The following is a 12,740-nucleotide window of genomic DNA, read 5'->3' as shown; positions in this document are numbered from 1 at the left end:
TTAAGTAAAAACTAGTTTTTACCTATAAACGGTACTTAATACTTCGGTATAAATATTGTGCATCGTATTCATCGGAGACAATCATATTGTACTTAACAAAATGGATTGACCAAGGTCATTCGGTCATAAAACATTTTAAATTTTAACTTTATCACAAACAAAAAAGTACCAATGGCGTTGCTAGCAGCAATAGTTATAAGCAATGTGAGCGGGGCAACAAGTATAATCTCATTTGTATTTTTGGCTACCTTCACTTTTCTCGTCGTCGTCTTATGCAGGCTAAGACATCTTGTAAGCAGAAACGTCAATCGCTCATAAAAATACTATACGTGGTTGGACGCGCCATCGTAAGTTAATAAGAAGGTTTTATGGAATCATATAGCCGCTTTATAATCCCTAATCTTGTTTAGTTTCCAAGAGTAAGATTTTGAATTTGGATTTTTTTTCAGCAAATTAATATAGCGTCTCTAAGTCGTCGGTCATGTACGTAAATATGATATCAGTCGATGCACAATATATCTTATTCTGAAATGCTGTAAAATACTATTACTAAGCAATCATTTTGTGACATATACAATTTTCTCAGATTGGTAGTAGTTCAGAATGATCAAGCCATTGATTGATTGATGACCTCCTTGGTCGAGTAGTGTGTACACCGGTTTTCATGGGTACGCCACTCCGAGGTCCCGGGTTCGATTCCCGGCCGAGTCGATGTAGAAAAAGTTCGTTAGTTTTCTATGTCATCTTGGGTCTGGGTGTATGTGGTACCGTCGTTACTTCTGGTTTTCCATAACAAAAGTGCTTTAGCTACCTACATTGGGATCAGAGTAATGTATGTGATGTTGTCCAATATTTATATTTATATTTATATAAGCCAATACTGGGAGACTTACAGCGCAACAGGTATTTGAAGAACTATTTTATGATAATGTGTAACCAAATTACCGAAACGCCTAGAAAACTTAGATTCGCCAGTTGATTTAAGAATTCCTCTGCCATGTCTTTCCTATCGTAGTCGAAGTGTTCCAGGTCCAGTTTGGTCGTGTTTGTTTCAGAGCTTTGCCAGAGCTGTTGAGCTCGGCTCAGGGCTAAAGCAATCGCCCACACCGCATCGTAGGTATGCGGGGCATAAGGAGATATGGGCACCCCGAAGCCTTGCATGTCCCGGTGGAACTTTTCGTTTGTCTGAAATATATTCATATACAGTAGCCTTATTATGTTAATCAATTTAAGTTAGTGTAAATTAAGCTATTGATTATAATTTAGTATTATAAATGATGGAATTCATGATTGTACCTAATTAATTATACGATTTAAATGTAGCTTATAAATTAAATTCTTAAGTAAACTATTTCCTTTTTTATCTTTATATGTAATCAGTAAAAAATTGTTTTAAATATATATCTCAATGACGTTTCACTCACAAGTCCAGAATAGGACACAATATCACCAACGATCCCCCTGTGTGCAGTAACAGAGACTAGTCCTTCTAGTGCTCTGGCAAGCTGAACTCGCGCGCACGGTGCAACGCCCCGAATCCGCGGCGGCGCGCCAGCTACCAACCACGCGTACTCCGCTCCAAACATGCCAAGTTGGTAGGCCTGCACTTCGAAAAATTTGTGATAACTGTTGCATATAAAGTATATAATTAAAGCAAATTGCGTCCCTTAAAATATGAAACGTTATATATTAATAAACACATTAAATTTTAAAGCTTCATATTTTTCAAGTAAAAAAGTTTGTTATAAATTTGTGATTCAAAAAGCGCTTCATTCTACTCCAGTCGTATCTATATATCCCCAGAATAACAAAAACGACTCACCTCACAAAATATTTTCGGTAACATTTCTTGTGAAAAACTTCCTATAATGATCCTGGTATCTAGTTTCTGTAACAATTAAATCCAAATTGTAATTATCGTTCTTTGTAATTGTCGCAGTTTTGCAATGTATTCTCTAATGACATGTAACGAATGGACCGAATCGTTATTATACATCTGTGATGGAACGTAAGTATTTCGGTTACGAGCTGTTACAATCAATAATGAAACATTTCATACAGATAAAACTGTATAAACTAAACTGTATAACAACCACCAAATACAACAACCAAACCACCGTCCATTGTATCTACTATCCGTTAGTAAAACTAATCGTTTCTTGAAAATAGTAACCTAATTTTATAAAACGAGATGACATTAGAATCAATTGAGTTAGTTTAAGCACTAATAATAACTATAAGTTATTCAATATGTACATAACATAACATAATAATAACATAATCAGCCTGTAAATTTCCCACTGCTGGGCTAAGGCCTCCTCTCCCGTTGAGGAGAAGGTATGGAGCATATTCCACCACGCTGCTCCAATGCGGGTTATATGTACGTGAGAAAATATTAAATTAACTTGTTGTTGAATTTTATTCAAGTCTTGAATTTATTTTCATTAAATCTTTTATATAAATTGATTCTCCTAAGAATTGAGATGAAGCCAGGACCGTTCGTCTGACTTAAGCACGAGAAAAGTGGTTAGGTTATAAATATTCATCACCCTTGATAACACCTGTATCCCTGTGGGGACTGAAAAAATACTTCGTTATCACATTTATTATTTCAAAGGTTGCACGAGTTCTTTCAGTATCTTTGGATGATATATTGCTATAATTACTAGCTGTCTATGTACTTTATTACAGTTCAAGTTTGCGTCATACATATTTTCATCAAATTCGGTTGATTGGTTTGGCCGTGAAAGAGCAACAGACAGACAGATACGAGTTACTCACATTTATAATATAAACAAAGATATGGCTATTGATAGTACTAATTTAACCAAAAGCTCAATGAAAGTTTCACCAGTGGTCAAACGATTCTAAATTGGCCAAAACGTACTTTGATATTTATACGCATATGACCAAAACGCCTGCACGCTTGTATCCAATTATAAATGTTACAGGTACCTTGAGTTGCTGTAACTGTTCTTTGAAGTCCGTTTCAGCGAATGTAATTGAGGCTGCACAAGTGATATTAGCGGCTTCTAACTGGGTCACAAGTTCATTCACGGCCAAGGAGTACACTTCCTCGTTTTGGGAGAAAGCAGTTACAGTGTCCCATCCAAATTGTCTGTGAAATTATAGCATATTTAGTGTAACCATGTACATCTTATAGTTTACTGTGAGTTATATTGTTTAGCTAATTTATTTGAACAAAGGAACTTAAAATTCGGGGAAAGATCGAATATCATTTTACGTGATCAAATAATGACAAAAGTAAAACTAGATTGGAAAATAATTAAATTATATTATCCAAATCTGCAGATCGCTTTAGTATAAATTAACTTATTAAGAACGTGTTGTAGTTCTGATAATTGTTTTTCATTTTCGCTTTCCATGGTACAGATAATATCTATGTACACCTGACCGGTCTTAAATTTGTAACAAGTGGCTTCGCAAATTCTATGCATTTTTATTTAAAAAAATAAAAGATCTTACGAGACGAAATTAAGGAAACGTAAATAGTCGATATATTACATACATTTGACGTTTATTTACGAACGTTCATGGACGGACAAACTTAGTCGAAAAAACCGCCATGAAGGTCGCGATTGCGTTCAATTGACGTTTCGACTCTCGACGCAATCATATAATAATACAAAAGCAGTTGAAAAAAAAATTAGTAAGAAAGTTTGACGTGGATTTTTGGTATTTTATTTCATATAATAATTGAAAATAAAACAATAGGCTCAAGTAGAATAGACAGCGTCCACTAAATTCTAACGTCGAATTTCTAGTTTTCAGTCCAGTGTTAAGTGAGCCAATTTTACTAACAAATAGTTAGTTTATTGCGATCGAATCTAAACTCAATTTTTGCCATACAGCAATTAGTTCCTAATCTGTCAACACAACCAATTTCCAGCTGTGGTTCAGTCGATTTATTGATATATTGTGGTTCAGTCGGGATCGTATTGTAACCGATATATGTTAGGTTTATTTTTGTTAACGAAGTTGAATCATAATGGAACGTATCATAATCGTTATAAATTTGTGTAATTACTCTCAGTTATAGGCAAAAGGATTATTGGCTCCATGTAAAGGCTTTTGTAATACCAATTGGGAAATATATTTATACGAAATTCAACTGCAAGATCGTTAAAAAGGATCATTTTACTGGCTCCGTATTTCTAATTGCTAAAGCCAATGATTCACTTGAAATTCGATAGTTAGGTGGCTGTTTTGTAAACATTACCTTATAAAAGCTATTCTCGCGGGATTGTGTGAGGAGTCAGGTGCAACTGTCCTGCAAAATAATGGGAACTCGGAACGGTCGCTAAGCGCTGGTGATGTCGAACCGAAGGATACCTGCAAAAAAGTGTTATATTATTAAATAGAAAAGCATTTGCCTGTAAATCCCACTGCTGGGCTAAGAGCTTCTTTCCTTCTGAGAAATAGATTCGACACTAACTCCAGATTTAAAGCCTTAAGTAGTCTTCGGTGAAGATTCGCGAGTTTTTTTTTGGCCAATAGGCCACCTGATGTTGGTCACCAATGCCAATAGACTATTAGAAATATTAATTCATTATTCTTAATATACTCAATGAGCTTAATAGCTTTAACTTTACTATGACTCACTCAAACATGTTTTTAACAATATACATATATACATACGAGTATATTGAGAGATATACGAGCCGAGATGGCCCAGTGGTTAGAACGCGAACCTCGCAACCGATGATGCGGGTTCAAAGCCAGACAAGCACTACTGAATTTTCATGTGCTTAATTCGTGTTTATAATTCATTTCGAGCTCGCCGGTGAAGGAAAATATCGTGAGGATTAAGACTTAATATTGAAATTGTGGAAACCTGCACGTGTCTAATTTTAACGACATTCTGCCACATGCGTGGTGGAATATGCTCTTAACCTTCTCCTCAAAGGGAGAGGAGGCCTTAATCCAGCAGTGGGAAATTTACAGGCTGTTACTATTATATTATTATTGATATACAAGAAATAGATAAGCTACCGTTTAAAATGACTAAAAAAAAAATAATTTTATAAAAACATAAACGAAATTGTAGTGTTTCGCAAAACGATTTTTTGCTAAAACAAAAACATCGCATGTCAATCAATCCTCTTGACAGTTAGGTTTTTTTTCAAGATAACAATTTTTGTATGCGCATGTGTATTAAATGAATTTATACCCTGTACAAGATAGCTTGATCTTTTTGACACATGTAAATTTTTCTGATCATCGTAACTTTGCAATGACGAACATATTATTTTCTTAATATAATGATTTTAAAAATTGTAAAAGTATTTAAAAAAATACGTATAACACAAAAGTTCCTAAAGATTCAAGCGTTATCCGAAAATTTTAAGACTTTTTCTATTATATATTATTGCTTCAAAGTAAAATTTAAATAGAAACACTGAAAATAATAGACGCTTGTACAATTTACATCGGTCGGACGGTAGGGACGCGAACAGGCAGTAACTGCTACAAATATCGATTACAAAAATCCTTATTAAAGATCATTGTTAAGCTATTGTTACGAACGGGGGTCCTTTTGGTTGGGGTCCCTTTGGCTAGTGGTTGGGGTCTCTTTAACAAGAATAAATCTTTTTAGAAAAATAAGTTAAAAAAAATTGAATTCTAATTTGAATTACGCATTCCATCGTTCCATCGACTGTTATATATGTTACATTTTCTGTTTCCATCACTAGCCCGTCTGTCAAACAGATCAAGCTAACTTGAACAGGGTATATAGTATCTATGCCATTTGATATTAAATATAAATAAATATGTGTGCGTCTGGGGACGCCCGACAGAAGTGATAGCTTAATATTGAATTCATCATGAACAAATTCGTGAAATAATTTTAAAGAAATAGTTGAAGTTTGTTGTGTAATGTAGTGTGTCCAAAGTAGAATTGTAAAACATCGCAGTAGATTATAATTATTTATTCGAGTGATATGTTTTGCTCTTACATCGCATTCACACAAGTCAATAACAGTCGACCGACCCCAAATCAAGTGCGATTAGGGCAAATAGAGTGCGGTCGAGAGCGAAAAAACGAAATAAAGGAAGGAATCTCTTGTGAATAACGTTGCACAGATCTCGCTGAAATTACAAACAGTTCCATGAAATTAACTGAAGCCATTAACATGTTCTTGTACGTTTTGTTGGTTTATATATGATACTCGGAAATATTTATGTGTTGATTATATGGATTTTTAAAAAAACATACACTGTATTAAAAAAATGTTTCAGCTAAAATAATTATTTTAGTTATTTGTGTTAGGATGTACAAATAATATAGTTGATATGTTTTGTAAGATATAATCCTAGCTTAAAATGTCAACGTGATCGGTGAGAATACTGTTCGAAGCCAAACTGCACTAAACAGATTCACAAAAAAATCGTTTGAGAGACTTGTAGCTCTCCAAAATATCTACAGAAAATTAAAAAGTTATTTGAAATAAATTATAACTACTAATTAACCCATGAAGGGTCAGTGGTGTTTCAGTACCTGCAAGCATCGGTTAAGATATATGAATTCTAATCACTGAACCATCTCGGTTCGCACGCGTGTTCTATTTATTTTAATAAACGTGTAAATAAACAGGTTGTTAAATGTATATATATTATTGGATAAAAAATTGCCCATGAGAAAATCCTTACCCGTGCGAAGTCGAGACGTATAATTATTATTTATATATTAGTCGGCATCACCTTTTAAAAATCGATGCAACACAATAGTCCAGTCCAGAACGACTTACAATAGAATCACGATGAAACCATTGCGTTTGATCTGTTCTTTTCTTAATAATTCAAGTGTATTGTATCAGCAGTACCACAATTTAAGTTTTACGGCCTCCGAACGCCAAACTCGGGCTTGGGACATGATGGCTCGGTGGTGCTCAACAGATTTCGAGAAACAAACCCTGGCGTACTGCTTGTCTTATTTCACATTACAGAAATACGAGTGAGCACTTGAAAAGGTTCAGCGGACGCCCTTAGGGTTTTATTGGTACGAAATATAATATTCACAAGCAATATAAATATCTGTCTGACTGTCCGAGTCTGTAAAAGAAGTCGTACATTACAGACGAAATTTTCATTCACTCGGAATGGATTCTTAAAGGGGTGTTATTTATCTTAATAACAAATACAAAGATTAAATAGACCAAAGGAACGGACAACAGGTCTTTGGAGATAAACTTCGTTAGTATTTTCCTTCGTAGAGAAGAAATCTTTTGACGTTGTCTTTCACCACCGATATTACCGATATTTTTTTAATAAAAATTAATTACGCTTTTGAAAACTCAGTGGTTGCCTAGGTTTACACTGGAACTTCGCTTTTGGGCCATTTAGGCTTTCAAAAGTAACTAATTTCATTAAAAAATCTACATAATTCGTAATTGTATACTTTAGACTGATACATACATACATAAAACATGGTGATCAGAAAAGTGTCCTGATTTATCCGTAATCTATATTTATATTACGAACCTGAAAATTTTGTACGGTAGGCTAACGTCACGAATTGCTGGTTTGATTTCATGAATTATTATTGCTTCAAACAACCCATTTATTAAAAAAGGCCGTGCGCTTTATAAAACAAATACATCTAGTATATTATAGGTAAGACAAAGAACATTCTCGAGTGTTCTCGATTTATTTTACATGGATTGATAGAAAACGTTTATCAAAATGTCACGAATATAGCAAAGATTCTTTATGCGGAGAACGTGTCCAAGTTTAATTTGCAGCTAGGTTACGAACAGAAAACACATTCTCTCAGCTTTTGGGTATTTCAATGATTCAAATCCATTTCAGTTAGTATAGTCGGATTATTTGCACGTAAAAGGCTTCCTGGCGTGTTTCAGGCGGTATGAATCGCTTTCAGTAATGGCTGTTTTGCCGATCAAATAAATTAAGTTTTCAGATTTATTATTTTGATTCAAAATTAGGTTTTGTATTGTAAAAGGATCAATATTCGGTTTTCTTTTCAGTTTTTTATACTAATATTGTTTTGAGAAGCGAAGGTAAGTGAACATACTGTCTATGACATAGTTGCAAAGAAGGTTTTAATACAAGAACCAAAACATTCTTTTTTATAATAGGTATAAAAAATAATGTTTTGGTTATTGAAAATTGGCAACTTTTTTGTTGTAAACACTATCAAGTAATGATTGTATACTATTCGGTAAAGACAAACTGGTGACTCTTTCGTTTCTTGAAAATGAGGTGACAAGAAAAAGTTTTTAATGCTGTCATAATGCCATCTGGAGAGTTGCAGATACAGAAAATGCTATCCCCTTCAGTGGAGAAGAACAAGCGATGATAGTTTTGCTGAGCCAGGAAGGAAATATACATATGCATACATATATATGTTATGATATTATCTATATATTTTAAATATGACGCCATTTGCCGTCACGGCTGTCAGTCATCCCTCCATGTGATACAGTATTACCCTCTTTCCGCGTCAATAGACGTTTCGCATCAAAAAATCTAACACAACAACATTTTGTCCAACTCGTCCAATCTTACTTTCTATCTTTTTTCCTTAAATAACTTCTTTGTATAAGTTTCCCGTATCACTAACGATGTACTGATAACTTTTAACGAATGTCAAAGTATAACTTTATTGGATAGAACAATGAAAACTTTCCTTTTTCTATGAGTATCTATCTTTTATTTCGAATTTAAAAAGTATATGTATAACGTAGGTGTACACGAAGCATTATTATAACGTAGGTGTTGATTTTAAATTACATTTTCACTCTGCATTACCGGTCCTAACGATTTCCTGTAGGTATGTTTTTTCGGCGTGTCGTATAATAATTGATATTAAAACGTAACAAGGATAAAATTCTATAATAATGAATTGAAAAGCAAATTTGAAAATTAAAAAACATAAATGTTTTACTTATAAGTTGTGAGATCGAACTAATGAGATCTTTGGAATGTTTAACAAAATTTGTTTTATGATTATGAAAGACTAGCCCGCGCGGAATTTCATACAAATTTAATTATGCCAAAGAGTGAATTAAAAAAAAAAGTAGTCTATGGTATAGTCCTTTGGACTCAACCTATCTCCATATCAATTTCATATATGTAAATCGGCACAGCGATTCAAGCGGGAAGAGGTAGAATTACTGTCGCAATTTTAATATTAGTACATAAGTATAGATATATATGACAATATCGCTTAAATAACAAGTCATTAAATAAATTCATATATTATATAGCAAGCAAGCTTAAAGCTAAATATGCGTCTGTGGTTCTTAATCGTGTCTTTGGGAAATTTGCAATTCAAAATATTATGACTACGAGTCATCGAGAAAAACAATTAGGATATCGTGTTAAATCGTTTAATATATATTTGATTTCTACAGAAGGATATAGTTTAGTGGTGACTGGAGGGCTGGTTAATTTATCGCTCAGTAAATCGGAATTCCGTGTCTTCTCATCATTATTCCGAGCAGTCTTGATTTGAACAGGAATTATTTTCAATGTTGGTATATAAATATATAAATATTGGACAACATCACATACATTACTCTGATCCCAATATAAGTAGCTAATACACTTGTGTTTTGGAAAGTCAGAAGTAACGACAGTACCACAAATACCCAGACCCAACCCAAGACAACATAGAAAACTAATGAACTTTTTCTCGGAGACCTCGGAGTGGCGTACCCATGAAAACCGGTGTACACACTACTCGACCCCAGAGGTCGTCGTATAATATAAGTTATTATTTTGATAATTACCTATACTTCATTCAAATTAAAATAAAATATATTTTTTATGGACTGGATAAATAGTTCAATGTATCTTAATTACTTAAAAGAGGCTAGACTTGTTTGGACAGTAATGATTAAACTTCATTCTATTTCGGTAGGCTGCTAACAGTTTGGAATGTTTAAAGAAGCCCAATTCTTTAAAAATTCCAAACTAAACAAAGTTTAAAAAAAGAATACAACTTTTTTTTTTCTTATTAATTGTACACTTAGCACGCATAAAGTGAGAAAGCCTAGTGATTATATAATAAAAGAAGAGCACGAAACGTTTATACATTAAAATCGTTAACTAAGATTTGAATTGAAGGGATTGTAAAATAATATATCTGAGGTGGTATTCAAATAGCATTGACGTTTAAAAGCGTGCGCATTTCAAAGCCCCCGCTAATATTTGCTGCAGGCACTACAACATTCTTTTGTACGGCGTGAAATTTTTAGTGACCTCAGTGACTTATTCTAGCACGAATGGCAAAAATAGCACCCTTTCATAAAAATGTGTTTTAGCATAGCAAGAAAAAGTGTTTTCTTTCTTGAATGGAATTCTGCTGTTTGAAATCTTTTGGTTAATACGTCACGTTTTTGTTTCAAGTTGCTCTAATACGGGTTGGTTGATACACATGTAGCAGATTTTCATCTTACACATGCATGCAGACTAATTTACATCTCGCCGGGACCAGGAGGTTAACTTTACGCCGAGAATATATCTAAGAGATAGATAGATAAAAGCACAGGGGCGGTACAGTAGCATACGCAAATGATCGTGTGTCGCCCGAATACTACTAGATTTCTAGTGGTATTCTGGCGCAATTGGCACCGGTGAGTCCCACGTAACCCTCACTTTAGATTTGTTAAAATTAACATAAAATGAAACCAACTCAAAAAATTTAAATTAAAAGGAAATCACACGTAGTCTAGAAGTCTATGAATTTAGAAAAAACACTTGACAGCTTAATATTGCACAAATCTTACCTGAACAATGTTCCAATATGGTACAATTTTAGCGATGCTCTCGGTGACTTCAGAACAGGCAGTTCCGAGGAGCATCACGAGTCTCGATTGCCTTTCTGTATAGAGAGCGTGGAAGAATCGATCCACGCCTACACCTGGGTCGCACTGAGCAAAAGTGTAATTATTTTTAATCTTTTATTAAGTGATTCTTTATGAACAAGTGTTAATCTGGTATCCAAATGAGTTTTATAAAAGATTAAATTATGTCATCTTTATAGGGTAGTTAAATAATTCGTGGAAGCCGCCACATCTGGCAGCCGCCGGTGTATTAAATTTTTTTTTTGTAGTAGAATTTTCAATACACGTTAACACTATCAGAATACTCTAAATCTTCAATGTTCCGATCATCTTGGGACAATTACCGTAATATATTTTCGTTTAAAAGAATAGATGCAAACTAATTATTATTCTTAAAGCGATAAAAAATTCCCTTAGTGAATCATCAATCATTTGCAAAACTTGGGAGTCAACAAACTTTTCCTAAAGTATTGTTCCCATGAGGCATCTGCTAAGGGTCTATATAATGACTTCGAAATTATTGATATGATTTGTCTGAGCGGTTCTCAATGATCTTACCTTAGTATCGTTGGTTATCAGATGAAGTTTGTACCCAGGCAGCAATGATCTTCTATTAACATGGTCCACGGCTAGTTTTGCAGCCGCCAGTTCCGACATCCCGTCCGCTCTTGGATGGTCACCGACCGACAGCTCGAAAAGTCCCAGGATTGAGACGATACGACTTGTGTTTCTTTGGTCATCTGATGAGAAAGTTTTTTTTTAATGTTATACAAAGTAAAGTAAAGTTAACTCAAAAACATTTTCTTTCACCGCCGAACACGATATGATTATAAGTAAACCGCAATAGAAATTTAATAGTAAATTGTTGTAATTAAGTATTAGTTGGTTTACAAATCAGACACCTCAAACACACCTGATGGAATAAATGACAATAAAAGCAACACTACCGTGGGACAACAACACAACAATAATGGGAGTGTCCATTTTAAACTGTAATCACAATCAAAATCAAAATATTCTTTATTCAAGTAAAAGCACTTTTAAATCATCATGTTACAGTGATGAATTAAATTTAAATCTACCACCGGTTCGGAAAGCAGATTCTACTGAGAAAAACCGGCAAGAAACTTAGTAGTTCACATCAGTTACACATCAATTATTTTTTATACATATATCCTGCCTAGAAGTCAATAAATAGTATTTAGTCCACGCTTACTTACGTTTAATATAATCTTGTATTGAGTAATATGCCTTATTTTTCAATGTTTTTATAATATGAGTTTTAAATTTTTTAATCGTGTAACAGTTAAAAAAAAGTAAATACTTTTGTCGCAAAGATATAACCGTAGCCTTACATATAATCTCCGCAACTATTTTCACTTCCTTTTATCGTAGCTGTGTTCAATCCTTATAGCAAGACAAAAGAAAAATTAAGTACGCCAACTCACAGTCGTTAAGCTTAGCTCCTGTTTGAAGTTGGAGGACGAAAATTAAAAACAGTCTAAATTGTAGTTTGTAAAGTATGAATGTAGTTTCAAAATCTGTAGCGTAACACGGTAAAGTAATAAAAACACTGTGATAAATATTTCTCAAATTTAGTACATTTTGTTCAAGAAAAACCGAGATATATAGTTTAAACTTTTCTAACCGTATTTGCTGCGAAGTTTTCTTGTAAAGGACGTCTATTAAGAATTCCACTAGTGCTTTGAATTTAAACTTTTCGCTCCGAAATACTTTAGGATCAAATTTTATAGTTAATTAATTATATCAATGAAAATTTACTAACTTTGAATGGGTTGGTCCTATTGGCTTAGGAGAGAGTCGTAATATTTTATTGTTTGTTTATTGGAGTTAATCTCCGGAACTTATGATCTAATTCTAAACATTTTTTCACTGGTAGAATGTTAGATT

General features: G+C 33.7%; 1 protein-coding gene across 6 annotated transcripts in view; it reads right to left on the bottom strand.

Moving 5' to 3' along the window:
- LOC113395964 (gamma-aminobutyric acid type B receptor subunit 2) overlaps nt 1–12,740 on the bottom strand; it is a 111,539-nt gene that overhangs the window by 8,012 nt on the left and 90,787 nt on the right. For all 6 annotated transcript variants that reach the window (XR_003368709.2, XM_026633713.2, XM_026633712.2 and 3 more), the window contains exons 3-9: nt 11,388–11,569; nt 10,773–10,916; nt 4,241–4,353; nt 2,956–3,118; nt 1,823–1,888; nt 1,425–1,601; nt 946–1,185 (exon numbers count right to left, since the gene is read on the bottom strand). Coding sequence is in view for 5 of the 6 variants with exons in the window: in XM_026633713.2 (XP_026489498.2) it covers nt 946–1,185; nt 1,425–1,601; nt 1,823–1,888; nt 2,956–3,118; nt 4,241–4,353; nt 10,773–10,916; nt 11,388–11,569 (1,085 nt within the window). In the remaining variant the exon portion in view is untranslated. The remainder of the gene's footprint in view (nt 1–945; nt 1,186–1,424; nt 1,602–1,822; nt 1,889–2,955; nt 3,119–4,240; nt 4,354–10,772; nt 10,917–11,387; nt 11,570–12,740) is intronic.

The sequence above is a fragment of the Vanessa tameamea genome, chromosome 10 (genome assembly GCF_037043105.1).
Source record: "Vanessa tameamea isolate UH-Manoa-2023 chromosome 10, ilVanTame1 primary haplotype, whole genome shotgun sequence".
Classification (NCBI taxonomy): Eukaryota; Metazoa; Arthropoda; class Insecta; order Lepidoptera; family Nymphalidae; genus Vanessa; species Vanessa tameamea.
Note: the sequence above shows the minus strand (reverse complement) of the source record. Positions and strands in the feature narration are given on the sequence as shown.